This window comes from Artemia franciscana, chromosome 13 (genome assembly GCF_032884065.1).
Source record: "Artemia franciscana chromosome 13, ASM3288406v1, whole genome shotgun sequence".
Classification (NCBI taxonomy): domain Eukaryota; kingdom Metazoa; phylum Arthropoda; class Branchiopoda; order Anostraca; family Artemiidae; genus Artemia; species Artemia franciscana.
This window is the reverse complement of record NC_088875.1, coordinates 25,370,201-25,392,150: the sequence shown is the minus strand read 5'-3', so window position 1 is coordinate 25,392,150 and position 21,950 is coordinate 25,370,201. Positions and strand designations below refer to the sequence as shown.

General features: G+C 34.8%; 1 protein-coding gene across 7 annotated transcripts in view; it reads left to right on the top strand.

The window, feature by feature from the left end:
* Positions 1 to 21,950, top strand: part of LOC136034714 (voltage-dependent L-type calcium channel subunit beta-2-like) — a 179,845-nt gene that overhangs the window by 119,411 nt on the left and 38,484 nt on the right. For all 7 annotated transcript variants that reach the window (XM_065716063.1, XM_065716067.1, XM_065716064.1 and 4 more), the window contains 2 exons: positions 1,514 to 1,893; positions 21,201 to 21,299. In XM_065716063.1, the coding sequence (XP_065572135.1) occupies positions 1,514 to 1,893; positions 21,201 to 21,299 (479 nt within the window). The remainder of the gene's footprint in view (positions 1 to 1,513; positions 1,894 to 21,200; positions 21,300 to 21,950) is intronic.

The following is a 21,950-nucleotide window of genomic DNA, read 5'->3' as shown; positions in this document are numbered from 1 at the left end:
GAATGGTGAGATATGTGTTTTGTAGGAATAGTGGGATATTTGTGTTGTAGAACAGATAGAATGGATACTACTTAAGCTTATCCAAGACTATTCTATTTCCCAATAAGGAAAACAATAACAGTTCATTTCAATCTACAAAAATTCCAACCGAACTAATTTTATGAAATTAAATGTACCAGAAATTCACTTTGGTACAAACTGATACAATTTGCAATATTTTTTTTTTTTACATATAATAGCTAGGACACAACACAGTCATCCCCCAAATAGACCTGAAGGGTCAATACAGCTCCTGACGAAGTAGTTCCTGACAAGATGTAAGTAAAGGCAGACTAAGGGCGTTTGTGTCAAACTGAATAGTTACTGCATCCAAAAGGAGACATTGTGTAATGCACACAAAGATGGAAAAAAGAGACGGAAAAAAATGGATGAACAGTTTTCCCATTTTTCTACCAGACATCTGATCAAAGAATGGCTCAGAATAAACACAGAATAATTGTGTTTGTCTCCTTGTACAGTATTTGGTTGTTTTTTTTTATACACTACGTAATTCACCCGTGTTTGGTGCCTGGTGAGCACTCCTGGCTTGTAATAATACTGATTGGAAATGCTTATTTGATTCCGGTTCAAAAAAGGTACCAAAGGCTTAGATTTTTTTCTAAAAAGCTGCCGGGAGAAGGATATGCCACAGATTGACATTTGGATATGCCACAGATTGAAATTATATCCGTCATTCCGGGTGAATAGAAGAACAACTGATAGATTTCAGGAGAAAAGTTAGAAGTGGTAAGGGGAAGGTGTAGAAGTGCTTCTGCCAATGGCACCCTTTTTTTTTAACCTTTTTTCATTTTGATTTGAGCTCAAAAGTAGTGTAACAGGTTTATCTTTTGCAAAAACAAAAATGGTGCTGGGAGGGTCAGAGGGTCCTGTAAGGGCCACAGTGCAACTTTGTCCCTCTAATAATACAGGTGGATAATATGTGTTTCTCTGTTTCAAACAAGATGCAAATAGTCTCTACCTTTTGGATAAAAGATGACAGGAAGAATAGAGAAGAGGGGGGCTGAGGGGCTTTTGACCAATTTTGTGCCTCCTGCTTTTTTCGATGTTGATCAAAACTTGCTCATTTTTGGCTCAAAGCCATTATTATTGCTTATTTTACGATGTGTACCACAGTAATGAAGTTGCCCACCTTTTGAAATTTCCTCCTAAGTGTTTCGCTCATAAGTGAACTTTCAAAAATAAAGAACGAAAATAGCTAATGCCTTATACTTGTATGAGCTCTCCAAATATTGCTAACCAGCGAAATTTAATATTTAATCTCGCTTAGTTTCAAACTTAATTTTTTAATTTCTTTTATTTATTTTTCTTTTATTTGTGGACGATGGTGCTAATACTTATTTTTAATTTTATTTGAATAATCACTTAACATTCTCGTTGCAATTTGGACTTTCTCCAATTTCTAATTCTCTTTGCTTTGATCTTGAAATGTTAAAAACTGAATTTTCGTTTTCAGGTGACGATTCCGACTCTATAGGAAACGGCAAGTTTGGAAAATCCAAAGAAAAGAAAAAGACTTTTTTCAAAAAGCAAGAAATCTTACCTCCATACGACGTTGTCCCAAGCATGCGACCTGTGGTATTAGTTGGACCTTCCCTGAAAGGGTATGAAGTGACAGATATGATGCAAAAGGCTTTGTTTGATTTTTTAAAGCATAGGTTTGAAGGTAAAGTGATTATTACCCGTGTGAGTGCTGATATTTCACTAGCAAAACGTTCTTTGTTAAATAACCCAAATAAAAGGGCATTGATGGAAAGAACTGCGTCAAGATCATCCTGTATTGCTGAAGTACAGGCTGAAATTGAAAGGATATTTGAGCTTGCCCGCACTCTTCAGGTAAATTTCTCAACATATTTTAAACTTGAGCGAGAGTATAAATTTAAAATTTACCGTTCTCTTTTAGTTTTGGCGGTACCAATAGGAGTTTTTTGATCGCTGAAAAATCGCTCGTCAAAAACTCAATAGCCAGATAGCAGCTATCCATTGAATAATGAAGGTCTGGTTAAGTATTGGTATCGCTCATAAGTAGTTCCCTGGGAAATCATTATCGGTATGAAAAGGCTACCAGCAAGAAAAGACCAAATTTCACGAATGTGAAAAGTATCAGAATTCAACATAAGAAACACTATTAAAATTGAAGAAAAACATGGTATAGGTCATTAAAATTCCTGGGTATAGGCCTTGGTATAGGCTATTTAATTGGTATCGATTTAAAATATTGTTAAATAACACGGTCAAAAATGACACTAACAAAGAAATGAAAATAAGAAGATAAAAGGTAAAGCACTGACCCTACACCAAAATCAATAGACGTGGAACAATTCTCGGTGTTTAATGTCAAATTAAATGGATCTTATATTTCTTTAGGCAATGTGATAACCTACATGATGGAATGTAAAGGTTATTTTCACGAGAATATGAGCTGGATGAAAGTCAACCATCTACGTGAACTTGTGTTTTCACTCCGGATTTGTTCAACAAAGTATGTCTTTGCTTCCATCCTCCTTTCATCCCTCTCTTGTTTAATTTGACATAGAGCTCTAGTTCAACTATGCCTTTGGCCAGAGCAGAACAAAATGGAGGAATTGACCTTTTGTTTAGCAAATGGTTGTTTTCACTACGATGGGAGGTGAACATGAGCCTGTTATTACAGGCCCAATAGAATGGGCTTGTAATACCATTTGAATCTCGGGTGATTATCAGTGTTGCGAGTGCAACATTTTCTCGGTAGAATTACATTTTTTTTTTCATTAAAGGCATTCTGACACATTGTTAAAACAAAAAGACACTATTCTATCATCAAAAATGTTGCAACATAAAATATAAATATGACGTTCAAATAGGATTCAAAATATGAAAGAAACCGTGGTTGACTATAAATAAAAAATCATTAAATAAACACACATAGATAAACAATTTCAAGAATAGAAATTTGTCGCCCCGGAAAATTTCTTGAAATTTCTTTTATATGAAGGGGTGGAACTTAGGTCCTTCCTTAAAATTAAATAAAAAAAAATTAGTTTTTTTAACTGAAAGTAAGGAGCGACATTAAAACTTAAAACGAACAGAAATTACTCCTTATATGAAATGGGTTGTCCCCTCCGCAATCCCTTGCTCTTTACGCTCAAGCTTTTAATTGTTTTAAAAAGTAAAATTGTGGCACAGAGTCAAACTTCAGCGTAAAGAACGAGGGATTGCGGAGGGGACAACCCATTTCATATAAGGAGTAATTTCTGTTCGTTTTAAGTTTTAATGTCGCTCCTTACTTTCAGTTAAAAAAATCGTTTTTTATTCAATTTCTGAACGTTTTTGAATTAATGCATGTTTGATTTTGGCTCTCCGCACATAAATTATTAAAAAAAAACTGCATATTCATTCTTTTTTTGGCTAAATGGCTTTCTCTTAATTTTGATCAGATAATGTTGAGAAATAAGGGGTGGGGAAGGAGACTTAGATGCCCTCCAATTTTTCGGTTACTTAAAAAAGCAAATAGAACTTTTAATTTTTAACGAACGTTATTATACGTAACTTACGTATAATAACGTATAATAACGTATATGTATATGAGGGGGTTTGTGTCTCATAGTGTCTCTCGCTCTTTATGCTAAAGTATTTTTAGAGCCCCTCATATGCGTAATAATCGCTGTTGGTTTTAAGTTTCAATGCTACTCCTTACTTTCAATTGAAAAAAACTTTTTCATGTTTATCTTTTCATTGTTTTTATTATAGTAATGCTAGAAAATCCTGCGCCCTTTTCATTGAATTTCTCTTCCCAACGAAAAATTCCTCCAAGGAAAGATCCTCTCACATAGCCCCTCCCCTCAACCCCACCCCCCGAACCAAAAAATCCCCCCTGAAAACGTCTGTACACTTCTCAATGACCATTACTGTATGTAAACACTGGTCAAAGTTTGTAACTTGTAGCTCCTCCCCCAGGGACTGTGGGGAAGTAAGTCATTCCCAAAGACATAGTTTTTACGGTTTTCGATTATGCGGAACAACATGGCTATCTCAAAATTTTGATCCGTTGAATTTGAGAAAAAATGAGCGTGGGAGGGGGCCTAGGTGCCCTCCAATTTTTTTTGTCACTTAAAAAGGGCACTAGAAGTTTTCATTTCCGTTAGAATGAGCTCTCTTGCGACATTCTAGGACCACTTGGTCGATATGATGACCCCTGGTGAAAAGAAAAAAACAAACAAAAAAAAACAACAAATAATTCGCACCCGTGATTTTTCTTCTGGGAAAAAATACGAAATTCCACATTTTTGTAGATAGGAGCTTGACATTTTTGCTATAAGCTTCTCTGATACGCCGAATGCGAATGTGTGATTTTCGTTAAGATTCTATGACTTTAGGGGTGTTTCGCCCTATTTTCCAAAATAAGGCAAATTTTCTCAGGCTCGTAACTTTTGATGACAAAGATTAAATTTGATGAAACTTATATATTTAAAACAGCATGAAAATTAAGTTCTTTTGATGTATCTTTTAGCATCAAAATAATATTTTTTAGAGTTTCGTTTACCATTGAGCCGGGTCGCTCCTTACTACAGTTCGTTACCACGAACTGTTTGATCATCCAGTGGCTGTGTTAACAATTACAATATCATGTCATTGGCGCTATATAGGAGTTAAAATATCTGGAAGGCAAATCTCAGGTGCAGGTATCCCCACTGTCTTGTAAACGAAACTCAGGGTTAACTACTACTTTTGGCACTTGACAAAGTTTATTGGTAATTGATTGGGCATTTCTTGAGAAGTATGGAAAGGGGGGTTTTCTCGCCTTACTACATATATACATATATAAGATAGAAAATTTCGACAATTCGGAGGTGTATCTTGTAAATGTTCAAAGCGAAGGATAAATGGGATTTTAATTAGAATTGAAAGCTATACTTTTTGAAAAATTATTTTAAAAATTAAAAAAATCACTAAAAGCTGAAAATAATACTGTTTTTCCCAAATTGAGGGAAACGGAGGACCATAATCCTTTTTTTTCAAGCGGCTTATATTATAAGTTGCGCAAGCTTCTGGGAATTTGTTTGTCCGATTTCATTATATTTGGAATAGTCAATCTTGTTTCGTTAGCCTGATATGGAATAAATTTTAATAGCTACTTTTTTCCTTCTAAATATATATAAAATGTATTGATGCATCATTTATTAATTAAAAAGTTTAAAATATTGTTAAAAAACATTTCTTCAAAAATTAACAATGTTTGTTCAGAAATCCTTAGGCATCATTTTTGTATAATTGGAATAAAATAAAATCAAAAAGAAAACTTTTGACAAAGCCAGGGTGATTTGAAAATTGAAATTGAGTTGAAGGCGTATTTATTCTTAGAGATAGTTTCTTTTTCTCCTGCAGCCTTTTTAGTATGGTCATTTTCTTTTCTTTTTTGGTATTTTGACAAATAATGAATTCAATGTCCGAAATACATTTTGTCTTTAACAAAGCTCGAATGACCGTAAGAACGCTTAGAAGGTTTGAGGGGAGCGGATGTCTCAACAGTATTTATTGTAGTTCTTAGTTACAAAACTTGATTAGCCTTGGAATATTTTTGTTGTTATTATTATTGATCTTACGAAAAAAAAGCGAAGTAGTAATCATTTTCAGTGAAGCAGAAATGTCAGTATAGCCCTTGTAGTGTTTGACGATGTGGTAGCTGCACTCTTATTTGTGACAACTTCCTTTTGCCTTAAGTTTGACTTGGCTTTTTATTGTAATTCATTAAAAAAAAAACAGTTTCCACAAATTAAGTTTTTCGAAGAAAAGTAAGGAACTCCATTAAACCCAAAATGAGAAAAAAGTAAATAACCGAGTCAAGCTCAAAACGAACAGAAATTAGCATGAGTAGGGCTCATAACCCCTATGCCTTTCTAATTCCAGAACATAATTTGCACTTTACCGAAAAAATACAAATGAATATGCATTGTCAGTTTAATATACATATACTGATATTTATTAACTAAAATGTTAATAATATTTGATATATTGAATTTATAAAATTGAAAACATTCAAAATATATTTTTTCAGTAAAGTACAATTTATTTTCTGGGCTTGGGAAGGCATAGGGGTTTTGAGCCCTACTCATAATAATTTCTGCTCGTTTTGAGTCGGCTATCTATTGTAATTTCTAATTGTTTTGGTTTTCGTTTATTTATCGATACAGATTTGTGGTAGATTCTTTGATTTTATTTTTGCTCATTTTTGGTTTAATGGAGTTCTTTACTTTTCTTTGAAAAACTTATTTTTGGAAGATGTTTTTTTTTATTAATTTCTGTTCGTTTCATATTGACATAGTCTTCTCATGGAAAAAGAAAAAGTACTTAAAAATCTTTTGGTTATTTTATTTATCGTTTGGCCTGCTATTTGTATGCTGAAGAGAATTTTTCAATAGTTTTTTGACAACATATACCCTTTTGAAAGTCTGAACACAAATAGTAGTGTTTAATTTAAGTTTTATACCTCCTCTAGATGACCTGAAATAGATAACTTGATACCATTCGCAAAAAAATCTATCTATGCTCTTTGACAGCTTGGATACACTTACACTCTTTTATTTGGTTAAATTTTAAGAGCAGAAGTAGTAACAGAAGCAGCCCCGAAAGTTTGAACATAATACCCTCAGTCGTTCTTGGGATACTGCTGAGATGCCTTTTTGGCAATTAGCATGAACACAGTGCATTTTGATTTAATATTAAAGCAACATTTAGTTTTGAACATAACGGGGAAATTCTATAGCTGTGGGGGTGTAATCTACGTAATAGACTTAGAGATATGGTTAAAAGACCGTTCAGCTATGCTGAATAAAATAGCTATCTTATATTTGATTGGAAGCGTTTAGAAAATTATGAGCTAAAGAGGAGGGCTAGTTGCCCTCCAATCAATTTTGAGTCTTAAAAAGGTACTAGAACTTTTAATTTACAACCAAATTAGCTCCTTCAAAGTATCAAAGATACTAATTGCTATGATAGAAAAGCGCTGCCTACGATATTGCTTGTATGTCCTTTTAATACTTGCTTGCGCATAGTTATTTTGTTTAATTTACCCCCCCCCCCCTACGTTTCAACTTAATGCCCTTAAGGGTCATTAGTCACAACAACCCTAAAAGTAGTATCAAGTATCAGAAACAGTAGAAGTAAACACATAGTGTCTTCTGGCTAGTTCTAGATCTGTCACATCTTAGCCTGAAAAGTCTATCTTAATAATGTAAACCTTTATTGTGATATTGCTTTGTGACCCTATTGACAATCTACACTATCATAGTTCGTTTTGATTTAACTCAGAATCTGCCTCAGTATTAATACTTGCATGCGTATAATTATTTTGTTTAATTTACCCCCCCCCCCCGAACTTTTCAACTTAAAGCCCTTAAGGGTCATTAGTCACAAAAACCCTAAAAGTAGTATCAAGTATCAGAAACAGTAGAAGTAAACACATAGTATCTTCTGTCTAGTTCTAAATCTGTCACATCTTATCCTGAAAAGACTAAGTTTATAATGTAAACCTTTATTGTGATATTACTTTGTGACCCTATTGAAAATCTACATGATTATAGTTCGTTTTGATTTAATTGAGCATCCGCCTCAGTATTACTTAAAACCTTCACCTTGATAACATTGGCTTGTCTAGTAGCAATAGTTGTAGTAGCAGTCGTAGCATTAGTATTAGTATGCACATAGCACCTTTTTTCATCATCACCTTCAATACACGATGAATTTTTAACTTAACACCATCAACCAGTACTGAAGTATTGCTGATACTTCCTCTTGATGACCTATGTGGGCATAGTGTGTTTAGATTGATTTCAGTGCAGTTACAGTATTGCTCAAAATCTTTGCCTTAATATCATCAGATTCAATAATAGCATAAGTAGCACCAGTAGGAATAGTAGAAGTGGTAGGAGTAGAGTTAATAGTAGTCTTAGCTTTAGTAGTAGTAGTAGTAGTATCAATAATAATAATAATAAAAGTAGCAGTAGTAGTAGTTGTAGTAGTAGTAGTAGTAGTAGAAACTGTATTATTATGACACAAATATTGTCTTTTGGTTAGTTCAACATTCCCCTCAAAAAGCGTTGTCAGTTTTAATTTCACGTACGAAGCTGTTCCTAGGATATTTCTGATATGCCATTTTGACAACCTGCATACAGATGGCAGGTTCTCATCTGTACAACAGAAATTTTCATAAATATTCTCTTAAAATTTCACCTTCATACCCTTAGGCATAGTTGTGATAGTAGTCACGGCAGTAGTATATAGCCGTTGCTATAATAATGTCAATTTAGTCTTTTGATAACCAGAATAATCATATACTTTTTGAAATTTTCATCATAATGCCCTTAGCCTAACAAGTAGTTGCGATAGAAGCAGTAATTGGAGATATAGTAATAGTAGTAGTAGAACTAATAAATGTTTCAGTAGCAGTAGTAGTAGTAGTGTACTTTTGGTGTACCTTAGTGCCTTTTGGTCAATTGATCTTCCCCTTTAAGTATTCTCTGAGAGTTTCAACTTAATGCATAAATCAGTTCTTAAGAGACGCTATTTTCACAATCTAAATCCACATAGTTTCTTTCGTTAGTTTCAACTTGCCATCGATATTTTCTCAAATTTTACCTTCAAAGACACAGCCTTAATAGTAGTTTTACCACAATAGTTCTAGTGGTACTAAAAGTAGTTTTAGTATTAGTGTTATATTAGCAGTAGTAGAGGCAGTATTATTAGCGGTAGCAGCATGTGCATATTACCTTTTGGTCAGTCGAACATGGCTTTCATGGTGCCCTGGAAGTTTCACCTTGACATGTTAAGCCGTTCCAAAAATATGGTTGATGTCCCCCCTCTGAAGTTCATGCGAACGTCCATTCCATAAAAGCTTCATTGTAAGTAATACCTTGTGGTATAACTTACAACCTTATCCCCAGGGCGCTGGGAGGTAGTAAATCCTAGGGGCATTATTATATGCTCTTTGGGATATTTTGAACAAAGTCACTATCTAATAGTTTCAATCAGATGCATTTGGTGAAAAGAGGGTTTGTCAGGGGGGCGAAATGCCCTCCATCACGTTTGACTCTTAAAAGGGAACTAGAACTTCAAATTTTCAACCAAATGAGCGTCATTAAAGTTTATGGAACCATCCCAACCATAAAAATCGTAAATGTCCCTGGGGTATAGCTTACAACCCTTTCCTCAAGACTCTGGGGGTTCGTTTCAACCCCAAAAACATTGTTATATGATATTTAGACTATTTCGAATAAAATGGCTATCTCAAAATTTCTATTAGATGCATTTTGGGACAGTACGACTTGTGTTTGTGTGTGTGCGCGTGTGTGAGGGGGTTGGCTGCCCTTTGATCATCTTGGCTCTTATAAAGTTACTAGAGCTTCTGATTGCCAAACCAATGAGCCCCCTGCGAAGTTTATATGACTAGGCTTTCTATAAACTTTATATGCACTTTGGGAATAGCTCTATGCCCCGAGGCCTGATGGCCTGTTTGAAGTTTTGTTTTTCTTGTTCGAGTATCACAATATTGAAAAAAAAACTCCATGAATCCTTTTTTTTTTCTTGGAAAATGTTTTAAAAAATCAATTTTAGAAAGGTGACTATTAATTTTAAGAATTTTGACCTTAATCTCTAAATCATAACTGTATTATGTATTTCTATAGTATTTAAAAAAATTTGCGCCATCACCAGATTTCACACAAAAACATTTAAACAGAAATAAATAGATTTACTTAAATAAAAACCAGCCTATAAATTACAACTCAGTTTATTTATTGGATACATCATCTCCATAAATTATATACATTCCTCTGTAAAGCAGTTTATAAAAGCTCTAAAAGAAAGCTTTTAATTAATATCTTCCTGATATAATATGATGGTGTTACAATTTTGGCAAGCAGCATCCAGGACACAAAAAATAATGAAAATACAATTTAACAGGCACAGAATACATGGAGAGAATTTTTGGGCAAAAAAAATGTTCCAGGAATGCCAAACCATTCCTTCTCATACTCTTACCTTAGCAATGCTCAAGTTTCAGCTTGAGAAAATAAACAAAATTCGAGTTTAGTGCCGATATTAATTACTATGCTAAAATAAACACCTTTTCATATAAACATATCGAGAGAGCAAACGCTGAAAGATTTGAAAAAAATAATATTTGTTTGTAGTTTGAGACATTAGTATATTCTAGTTTGATATAAATGCCTCTTCTGTGATATTTATTTTCTTTTGACAGTTCCTGTGGTACCACAGTGAATTTATCTTTGCTTGGCAATATGGTGCAATATGGTGTTCAATCCCGGCTGCCGTAAAGCTACACGAAAGATTTTCTATTTTTCCCTGTAAAAAGGATCCGGCGACTGTAATGTTTGTAACAGCGTATTGATGATTTTTTTTTGTGTCGGGTTGGGGAGGGGATACAAAAACTATGAAAAAGTATTGAAAATTTCTTTAAATGTATTTTTGTTACATTTATTTAGTCCAACAATTTTTTTGGGGGGGAGGGGGGTCAAACTCTCTAACCCCCCCATCCATAGATAAAGCCTTGAATGTTGACTATTGTTGACGCCCTCTGCGCCATCGATGACTCTTGAGGATTTTTATCCTTTATCTTTTGTGTGCTGAACGAATGACTTTCTGCCCCAGGGTAGAAAGTTCTGCCTTGGGGCATATATGGTTTTAAGGGATGCTGGTATAAACGTCATAGATGGCTCGTTGGATTGGAAATCGAATGTTGTAGCTCACTTTTTAAGAGTCAAAAGAGATTGGAGGGCAACTATCCCCCCCCACACCCTTTTCCCCCAAACCAATCCGATAAAAATTTTGAGAAAGCCATTTTGTTAAAAATAGCTCAAACATCAAATAATAAAAAGTCTGGGGTCGACAAAACCCCCTATGGTCTAGTGGCTGGTAGGCATTGTAAGTTATTTTTAACTTACAATTTTTTTTTAGAAGAGATGCTTGTATAAACTTCAGAGAGGGCTCATTTTATTGGAAATTTAAAGTTCTAGTTCACTTTTAAAGAGTAAAAAAGATCAAAGAGCAACTAGCCCCCCCCCCCACATGCACACATCCTTTCCCCCAAACCCATCCGATAAAAATTTTGAGATAGTCATTTTGATAAAAATTGTTCAAAGATGGTAAAAGAAAACTCTTTTTGGTAAAAAAAAATGTATGGTAAAAATGATGGTAAAAGAAAAAGGTCGAGACAACCACCCAGGGTCCGGGAGCAAACGTTGAAAGTTCTGCCCTGGGGGCATATATGGTTCTAAGGGATGCTAGTATAAACTTCATAGAGGGCTCGTTTTATTGGAAATTGAATGTTCTAACTCACTTTTAAGAGTCAAGAGAGTTCAGAGGGTAACTAGGCCCCCCCTCCCACACCCTTTCCCCCCAAATCCATCTGGTAAAAATTCTGAGATAGCCGTTTTGTTAAAAATCGTTCAAACATCAGATAATAAAATCTCTGGGGTCGAAAAAACCCCCCTAGGGTCTGATGGTAGGCATTGTAAGTTCTGCCCTGAGGGCATATAAGGTTTTCATAGAAGAGATGCTTGTATAAACTTCAGAGAGGGCTCATTTTATTGGAAATTCAAAGTTTTAGTTCACTTTTAAAGAGTAAAAGAGATCAAAGAGCAACGAGCCCACCCCCACACACACCCTTTCCCCCAAACCCATCCTATAAAAATTTTGAGATAGTCATTTTGTTAAAATATATTCGAACATCAGATAATAAAAAATTCAGGGTAAAAATAAAACCCTAAGAGCCCGGGGGCAAGTGTTTTAAGTTATGCCCTGTGGGCATATGAGGTTTTTATGTAAGACAAGGTCATATAAACTTCAGAGGTGGTTCATTTGACGGGAAAATAGAGTTCTAGTTACCTTTTTATGAGTCAAAAGGGGTGGGAGGGCATCCCCCAACACACGCACTTTCTTTTCCCCAAATGCATCCGATTAAAATTTTAAGATTGCCAATGTGTTTGAAATAGTCCACTGATCGGAAAGCAAAAACTTCGGGGCCAGCATACCCCCTCCCAGAGCCCGAGGAAGGGTTGTAACTTATGGCCTGGGGGCTCATAAAGTTTTCAAGGAAGAAGTGGTTGTATAAACCTCTAAGGGAGCCCAAATTATTAGAAATCAAAAATTCTAATTCCTTTTTTAATGAGTCAAAAGTGATCCGGTTGCAACTAGTCCTCTCCCCCTAGTTCCGCCAGCCTTCTTTTCTCCAAACGCGTTTGATCGATTTTTTTTTATGGCCATTTTGTTTAAACTAGACCAAAGATTCTATAACAAAGACTACAGGAATAGCACAGCCCACAGAACCTGGGGGCAGAGTTTTAAATTATGCCCCGGGACATATAAGGTTTTTTATGGAAGGGATGGTAGTATACACTTCGGAGTGGGTTAAATCGGTTTTAAATATAAATTTCTAGTGCCCTTTTAAGAGTCAAAAGTGAGTGGAGGGCAAACAGCCCCCTCCCCCAGCCCATTTTTCCCACATGCATCTGATAAAAATTGTTTGATAATCACTTAGTTCAAAATAATTTAAAGATCAAATAACAAAAACGCAGGGGTCAACAAAACTCCTCAGACTCCGTGAAGTGTTGTAAGTTATGCCTCAGGGGAAGATGGAGTCTTATGTAAGGGGTGGTCGTGTAAAAATCCGAGGTGGTTCATTTGATTGAAAAATGGAAATATCTATTTTTCTCTTTAGATTCATCGAAAGTGATCGACGGGCACACACCAATCTTCTTTTTTCCAATGCATCCGATACAAATTTTGAGATTGCCCTTTTGTTTGAAATAGTCAAACGATCAGATGACAAAACTTGATTACAAAGATGACAAAGAGATGGTGTTATAAACTTCGAAGGGGTCTCAGTCAATTGGAAATAAAATTTTCTAGTGCCTTTGTCAAGAGTTAAATGTGATTGAAGGGCACCAAGCCTCTCTCCTCCCACCTTTCCACGCCCTCTTTACCCCGAATGCATCTGATCAACTTTTTAAAACGGCTATTATGTCAAAAATAGTTCAAAGGTTAAGTAATTAAAATAATTATGCCAAAACATCCCACTGCCTCCAGGGCAAGGGCTATAAGTTATGCAAGCTGTCCATTGTTATTATATAAGGATTTAATTGAAGGGGTAATTATATAAACTTCGGAAATGGCTCATTCGATTTAAATCGAAAGTTCTAGCTCTATTTTTAAAAGTCAAGAGCAATCAGAGGGTAAGCAACCCCTCCCCTACGCCTTTTTTAAATGCTTCCGATGAAAATTTTGAGTTAGCCATTTTGTTCAAAATTGTTCAAATGTCAAATAGCTATGGCTCCAGGTTTGAGCTTCCCTCTCCCCCAGCCCCGGCGGAAAGGACTGTAAGTTATGCTAGTAGCCCATCGTTAACATGTAAAGTTTTTATGGAAGGTGTGGTCGTATACACTTTGCTGGAAGTTCATTCAATCGGAAATAAAAATTTATTATGCTCTCTTTAAGAATCAAAAGTGATTGAAGAGTAACAACTCCCCCTCCTTCTGCCTTTTTTCTCCAAATGCATCTTATAAAAATTTTGAAATAGCCATTTTGTTCAAAATAGTCCAAAACGTCGTTCGAACACACCAAAAACGAACACACCACAGTTCGGGATTACTGCCTCTGGAACTAGAAAGCTTATTATATATTTATAGAAATTATACTCGATATAACAATTTGCCCCTTTGTGAGACAAATTTGTTTTGCGCCACAAAATGGCAGGAAAAATGGAACTTTGCTGAAGCACAATGTATTAAAAAAAAATGGAGCTACCTAAAAAGGGCGCTAGAAATTTTACTTTCCGTTCGAATAAGCCTTCTCGAAATTTTCTAGAAACTTTGGATTGATAAGTTTACCCTAGAAGAAAACAACAATTGGATTGATAAGTTTACCCTAGAAGAAAACAACTAACAAACAAACACGTAGCCATGATCATTCGTATCGAAAAAAAATGTAAAATTCTTAATTTTTCGGAATAGGACCTTGCATTCTTTGCAACCAGTTTTTTTCATAGGCTGTATTTGAGGATGCCCTTGATGAATGGTCCTTTGAGCCAATTGACCTTTGAGGTCTGAAACACTATCCGGTTTTTGGGAATCCGTCCTGATATTAAAATTACATTAAAAATGCCGACTTTGACGATGTAACTTTCATCAAGATCACTTATCCTTTTGCGAGTATTTTCTCCTTTTTGAGAATCACATTGAAAGAGCTCAAAGAAATGGTTTCAAAGATAAGCAAGTTTGATGTTGTTCAGACACCCTATTCAACCCCAGAGAAATTAGCCTACAATAAGTCTAATGAAATTGATTTGTAATTTATCAAGGACCACATTAGCTCATTCCCTGCTTTGAGTCATATCATTCGAGGGCTCATACCTCCAGAAATTATCCGTCTGCTAATTTGAATGTTGCGAAAATGTTTGATCTTTACAGGGTATATATATATATATATATATATATATATATATATATATATATATATATATATACATATATATTAGTTGTATTTTATATATATTTTTTTTTTTTTTACGCTGAGGACACCTTGTTATATACGGGTGATATATTTGTTGGATTTTCTCTTCGCTTTCATTTACTGGCCATACACCCGTTTGTTGTCTTTGTATTCATTTCTTTGTTTTTGTCGTGGCTGGCCATTTCGGCTTCCGATCTTTTAAGAGTGCATTTCAATGCCAAAATTTTCTAACTCTCCGCCAGCCTTAAAATAAATCAAACAGTTCGTGGTAACGAACTGTAGTAAGGAGCGACCCGGCTCAATAGAAACCAAAACTCTATCAAAAGAATCGCATTTTAATGCTGATTTTAAATATATAATTTTAATCAACTTTAGTCTTACCCATCAAAAGTTACGAGCCTGAGAAAATTTGCCGTATTTTAGAAAATAGGGGGAAATACCCCGTAAAAGTCATAGAATCTTAACAAAAATTACACCATCTGATTCAGCGTATCAGAGAATCCTACTGTAGAAGTTTCAAGCTCCTATCTACAAAAATGTGGAACTTTGTATTTTTTGCCAGAAGGCAGATCACGGATGCGTGTTTATTTGTTTGTTTTTTTTTGTTTTGTTTTTTTTCCCCCAGGGGTGATCGTATCAACCCAGTTGTCCTAGAATGTTGTGAGAGGGCTCATTCTAACGGAAATTCTAGTGCCCTTTTTAAGTGACCAAAAAAATTGGAGGGCACCTAGGCCCCCTCCCACGCTAATTATTTTCCCAAAGTCAACGGATCAAAATTCTGAGATGGCCATTTTATTCAGCGTAGTCGAAAAACCTTATAACTATGTCTTTGGAGACGACTTACTCCTCCACAGTCCCCGTGGGAGGGGCAAAAAGTTACAAACTTTGACCAGTGCTTACATATAGTAATGGTTATTGGGAAGTGTACAGGCGTTTTCGGGAGGATTTTTTGGTTGGGGGAGGGGTTGAGAAGAGGGGGATATACTGGGGGAACTTTCCATCGAGGAATTTGTCATGGGGAAAGAAAATTTCCATGAAGGGAGGGCAGGATTTACTAGCATTATTTAAAAAAAAAAACAATGAAAAAATAAATATGAAAAAGTTTTTTCAGCTGGAAGTAAGGAGCAGCATTAAAACTTAAAACAAACAAAAATTATTACCCACATGAGGGGCTCACTTCCTCCTAATACCTCGCTGTTTACGCTAAAGTATTTTTAGTAATGTCAACTATTTATTCTACGGCTTTTGTGATTCAGGGGTCATTCTTAATGAATTGGGACAAAATTTAAGATTTGGTGTAAAGAGAGAGGTACTGACGAGGGGGCGAACCCTCTCATATGTGTAATAAAAACATGAGAATAAAAAATTCTTTACGTAAGCTAATTTATAAGTTACGTATATCTTTTACTAATAAAAAGATTCGTAAAAAATTAAAAGTTCTAGTTGCCTTTTTAATTAACCAAAAAATTGGAGAGCAACTAGGCTTCCTCCCGGCTCTTTTTTTCTCAAAATCATTCGATCAAAATTATGAGAAAGCCATTAAGCCAAAAAAAAAGAAAAATATGCAAATTCCTCTGCGGAGAGCCAAAATCAAAACATGTATTGATTCAAAAACGTTCAGAAATTAAATAAAAAAACAAGTTTTTTCAACTGAAAGTAAGGAGCGACATTAAAACTTAAAACGAACAGAAATTACTTCGTATATGAAAGGGCCTGCTTCCTCATCAGCGCCCCGCTCTTTACGCTAAAGTTTTTTACTCTTTTAAAAAGAAGAGTTGAGAGAAAGAGTCAAACTTTAGCGTAAAGAGCGGGGCGTTGATGAGGAAGCAGCCCCTTTCATATACGAAGTAATTTCTGTTCGTTTTAAGTTTTAATGTCACTCCTTACTTTCAGTTGAAAAAACTTGTTTTTTTATTTAATATTTCAAAGAGTATAGGTGAGGAGGTAGGAATTAATCTCTCATCTCCCCTCATTTAGACTTCATTCATAAAATCATAAAATCACGCACGGTGATGTGTAAGTATGCTTCAGCTATTATGAACAAGGTATGGAGGATCATTTTGTATGTTGGCGAGGGGGTGAAGGAAACCTAAATATGTGTATTTTTAATGAACAAGTATCTCAACTCTCATTATGCTTTCAGATAAATGTTGAGTGGGTTTTAAGGAAAAGGTGAAGGTGATATTTAATCCCTCTTGAATCCCGAAAACATACGTCTATGGGCTTATTTTTGGTACTAGGGCGGGAGGGATGATAATGCTGTCTTAACTATCTTTTTCCATGCAGTACCTAAAAGTACCAACTTGAAAAAGGTGAGGTAGGGTATCGTGAGCCCCGCCAGGAAGTTTCTTTTAGGGGAAGGGGTCCGGCAAGAACCTACAGGAGATTTGTTTTAAGTAATTTTAAATCATAATAATTCTCTTTCCCTATTTTACTTTTCCTATTATACAAGGTTTCAATGTACTTAAAATTGTATACATTGTATTTTAGCATCTGAGAAGCCTATTCTAGAGGCTGTGATGGCTTAAGTCGCTTAGATGATCCAAAGTTATGCATAATTTCCACCCAAATGAATATTATTACCGCTTTCCGTCCGACCGAGATTCTTTTGTAAAAATATTACTAAGGACTTACTAAAAAAAAACAAACTAATTTCCATCGAAAACTATTACCAAAGTTCATATTTTGCTCAAAATTCTATTTACCATCCAAAATATTAATTCATAAGATGAAAATTAGAAAAAATCAAGACGCTGCAAATCATTTTGCAACAATTATTATACATACTATAACATCAATAAATCAGAGATTTATGGGGCCGGTAGCCCGCATTATATTTTGGGTAGGCCTGGACATTATTTGAAAAACTATCAGAAATTAAACAAAAAAAGTTATTTTTCAACTGAAAATAATGAGCCACATTAAAACTTACACTAACATAAATCATTTTGTATATGAAGGGCAAATACTGAAATACCCCGTGAGACTCTAAATGGGCAAGCCTATTAGAATTATGTCACGGTGAGTCCATCATGAGTCAACCTAAAAGAATGGATCATCCCTTAGTTCTATGGCTATGTACCTTAGTTGTTCCCTATGGTGGATGCATAGATTATAGACTATCTATCAACAAGTTGAAATAAAATCATGTTCGTAGTAACGAACTGTAAGTAAGGAGTGACCGGCTGAATACTAGCCGAAGCTCTAAAAAATGGAATTTTAATACAAATAGACACATCAAAAGAATCGTATTTTTAAGTTGATTTTAAATGTATTTGTTCCATCAAGTTTAGTCCTACCCATCAAGATTTACGAGCATGAGAAAATTTTCCTTAGTTTCCGAAGAAAGGGGGAAACATCCCCTAAAAGTCATAGAATATTAATAAAACTGCACCAACAGATTCAGCATAGGCCTATCAGAGAAACCTACTAAGAGGTTTCAAGCTGCTATCTGTAAAAATGTGGAATTGTGAATTTTTTTGCCAGATAAAGATCACGGAAGTGTGTTTATTTGTTTTTTTTTGTTTTTTCCCCAGGGGTGATCGTATTGAGTCAGTGGTCCTAGAATGTCACGAGAGGGCTCATTCGAACGGAAATTAAAAGCTCTATTGCCTTTTTTATGATCAAAAAAATTGCAGGGCAACTAGGTCCCCTCCCACGCTCATTTATTTCCCAAAGTTACTGGATTAAAATTTTGAGATAGCCATTTTGTTCAAAACAGTTAAAAAAATCTAATAGCTATGGCTTTTAGAACGACTTAATCCCTCACACGCCCTGGGGAAAGGGCCGCAAGTTATGAACTTTGCACACTGTTTACATATAGTATTTGTTAATGGGAAGTATACAGACATTTTCAGATGATTTTTTCTGGTGTGGGGGCGATGGTCGAGGGGTAGAGGATTGCACTAGAGGATCTTTCCATGGAGGAATTTTTGATGAGGGAAGAGAATTTCCATGAAGGGGATACTGGATTTCCCAGTAATAAAAAAAAATCAGACATTAAATTCTAAAAAACAACTTTTTTCAACTAAAAGTAAGGAGCAACATTAAAACTTAAAACGAACAGAATTTATTACGTATATGAGGTGGTTTGCCCCCTCTTCAATATCTCACTCTGTGCGCTAAGTGTTTTAAAAGAGCTATTTATTCTAATTAAACGCCTATTGGGATTCAGTGGGTATTCTTAAAGAATTGGAATAAAATTTGAGTTTTACGGTGAATTGCGAAGTCTTGACGGATATGAGGGAGTTTCTTCCCCTCGTCAGTACCTCGCTCTTTGCGCCAAAGTTACAATTTTGTTAAATAATGGCCGATATAAGCAATAATTTGTTTGTGTTATTTTTCGGCCAATCGTAGCGTTTAAAATTATCTTAAGCAGCTTCTTAACTATGGTTTTTATGTGATAATCAACCAAATGTATCGTATGTTTTCGGCGTGTGTTTGTTATTAAATGAAAAAAAAAAAACAAGTTTTCGTCCAATTGAAAGTAAGGAACGACATTAAAACTTAAAACAAACAGAAATTATTATGTATATGTGGGGGTTGCCCCCTTCTCAGCACCTCACTCTTTATGCTAATGTTTGACTTTTTGCTCCAATTATTTAAGAATGACTCCTGACACTCAAGGACCGTCTAATTAGAATGATAAGCTTTTTACAAATTCAAAGACATTTTAGTGTAAAGAGCGAGATACTGAGTAAGGGGAAACTTCCTCATATACGTAATAACAATCGAAAGAAAAATCTGAGAAAATTGCGGTTCTAACAGTTTGTGGTAAAAAATTGTAAGTAAGGAGCGACTCACTCAATAGTAACCGAAACTCTAAAAAACGGTTAAAAAATAATTGTGATTCAAATAGGCATAATAAAAGAATCGGCTTTTTATTCTGATTACAAATATACAAATTTCATTAAGTTTAGTCTTACCCATCAAAGGTTACGAGACTGAGAAAATTTTCCTGATTTTTGAAAAAGGGGGTAGATACCTCCTAAAATTCAAGTGATCTTAATGAAAATCACACCGTCAGATTAATCGTATCATAGAACCCTACTGTATAGGTTTCATGCTCCTATCTCCAAAAACGTGGAATTTTGTATTTTTTGCCACAAGACAGATCACGGATGCGCGTTTATTAATATTTTTTTTCCCAGGGGTGATCATATCACCCAGTGATCCTAGGATGTCGCGAGAGGGCTCACTCTAACGAAAGTTAAAAGTTCTAGTGCCCTTTTTAAATGACAAAAAAAAACTGGAAGTCACCCTCCCGCGCTCATTTTTTCCCAAAGTCGCCAAATAAAAATTATAAGATAGCCATTTTATTCAGCATAGTCAAAAAACCTAAAGACTATGTCTTTGTCCATTTTTTACGCTTATTATTTGTTGTATGGATGCATGCATTTCTTTTTCGGTGCGGGGGGGGGGTGCAATTTTCTGACGGTGGTTTTTCTACGGTGGAATTTTCCATGGGGAGGAAGTTTCCAAAAGTAAACTTGTCAGGAAAGAATTATACACTGCGGGAATTCACCGGAATTCTTTTACAACATTCTTTTTATATTTCTTGCTTTCTCCTTTTCGTCTCAATTTTACGCGTGGAGTGGTTAAGAGTAAATTTCAGAGTTAAATTTTCACCAAGACCGAATTGTGTAGAGGATATTTCCATGGTAAGGGGGTTTCTCCTTGGAAGTGAGGTCAGATTTCCTGGTATTGTTAAAAAAAATCATAAATTAAATGTTAAAAAAACGAGTTTTTTTCTACTTAAAGTAAGAACCGACGAGGTTTCCCCCCCCTCAACGCCTCCCTCTTTACGCTAAGGTTTGACTAAGGTTGAGACACTGAGGAGGGGAAAACCCCTTTCTTATACGGAATAATTTCTGTTCGTTTTCAGTTTTAATGTTGGTCCTCACTTTAGAATAGAATATATTTATTCACTACAATAGCCAGAGCTAGCATTAGCATGTCATGACAAAACAATTTATACCTTCAAAAACACTCACAGGAAATTTAAACAAACATTATATGAATCCAACACATATTAATCAAACATTAAATACAAAAAAAATTTACTTTACGTAAAAACAAACTTTTTTTTATGTAATGTATCTAAAGGCTAAAGCTCTTAAAGCTTTAAATATAAAAATTTAACTAAAGACATGGGAAAAGAAACTTTATATCAATCAACCTCCTTGCTTCATTTTAATATAAGCTAATGTGTGTTGCAGCTAAAGTCAAAGCTCAACAATTTTGCCAACGGGATTAGAAAGTCATCTCAGATCGCATAATATTATTTTGCCAACAGTTGAAGTCTAGTAATATAAGGTTTTAGTTTCGAACTAAGCATGAGTTAGAATGGCACTTAAGTGCCAGTCACTTTCTATAAATTTTTTGGATAAATCTCATAATAATGTCAAACAATGCTTTTCACAATCCCACACGCTTCTGTATAAGCGCCCCTATTAACAATGACTACAGAAAATGAAGATATACTTCAATGGTTATTAAAAGTCGCAAAGACAATCATAGTTAATTAAATATTTTTAATCTGTTGATTTCTTATAGGTCTTGTACGGCTTTATCTTATATTATAGATCTTAAATTTGAGCTTCTGGGTCAGCTAGATATTTAATCTGATTATTTTTATTTAGCTTGTTGTTCTGGACTGTGATACAATCAACCACCCTTCACAACTAGCCAAAACTTCTCTTGCACCAATTATAGTCTACCTCAAAATCTCCTCCCCCAAGGTAATTATTCTATTTTTATTTTTTTTTACGTACTGTCTCAATATCAATTTGACAAACTTGCAATTATCTTGTGTGAAAGTATAAAGGATGAAGCAATATATACCTATATTTGATGCCCTATTTTTAACAGGAACTCATCTTGACTCATTTGGTTCCATTACCTAGTCTAGACTAAAATCTTTTGGTAAGGTTTATTGAATATATTTAAAAAAAGTAAAAACGACAATAAATTCAATTTAAAAGGAAGAAGTTCTACTTTCGGAATTAAAAAAAAATAAAAGTTGAATCTTAAGACGGACAAAAATTGTTGCATTGCATATTACGCAAGATACATCTACAAAACAAGATCGTCTTTAGGCTCAAATGAATGTAATTGGTGATGTTTTTGGATAATTGCAGCAATAAGTTGCGCTTAAGTGAAAACTGAGCTTGTTCAAGCTTTTTTTAGAGGATTATAAGTGTGCACTAAAAGTTATGGATATCATGACTGGTGAAAAACAACTTAGAGTCTATAAATTAGTCTTTTGTTTTCAGCAGGCTACTTATGAAATTTGTTACTTCTAAGTAAAAAGATCCTTTTTGGGTCTGGGGGGGTGGTTGATTCTGTGTTTTCAGTAAAGCGCTAGCTTTTAAACTTCTACAGATCCTGGA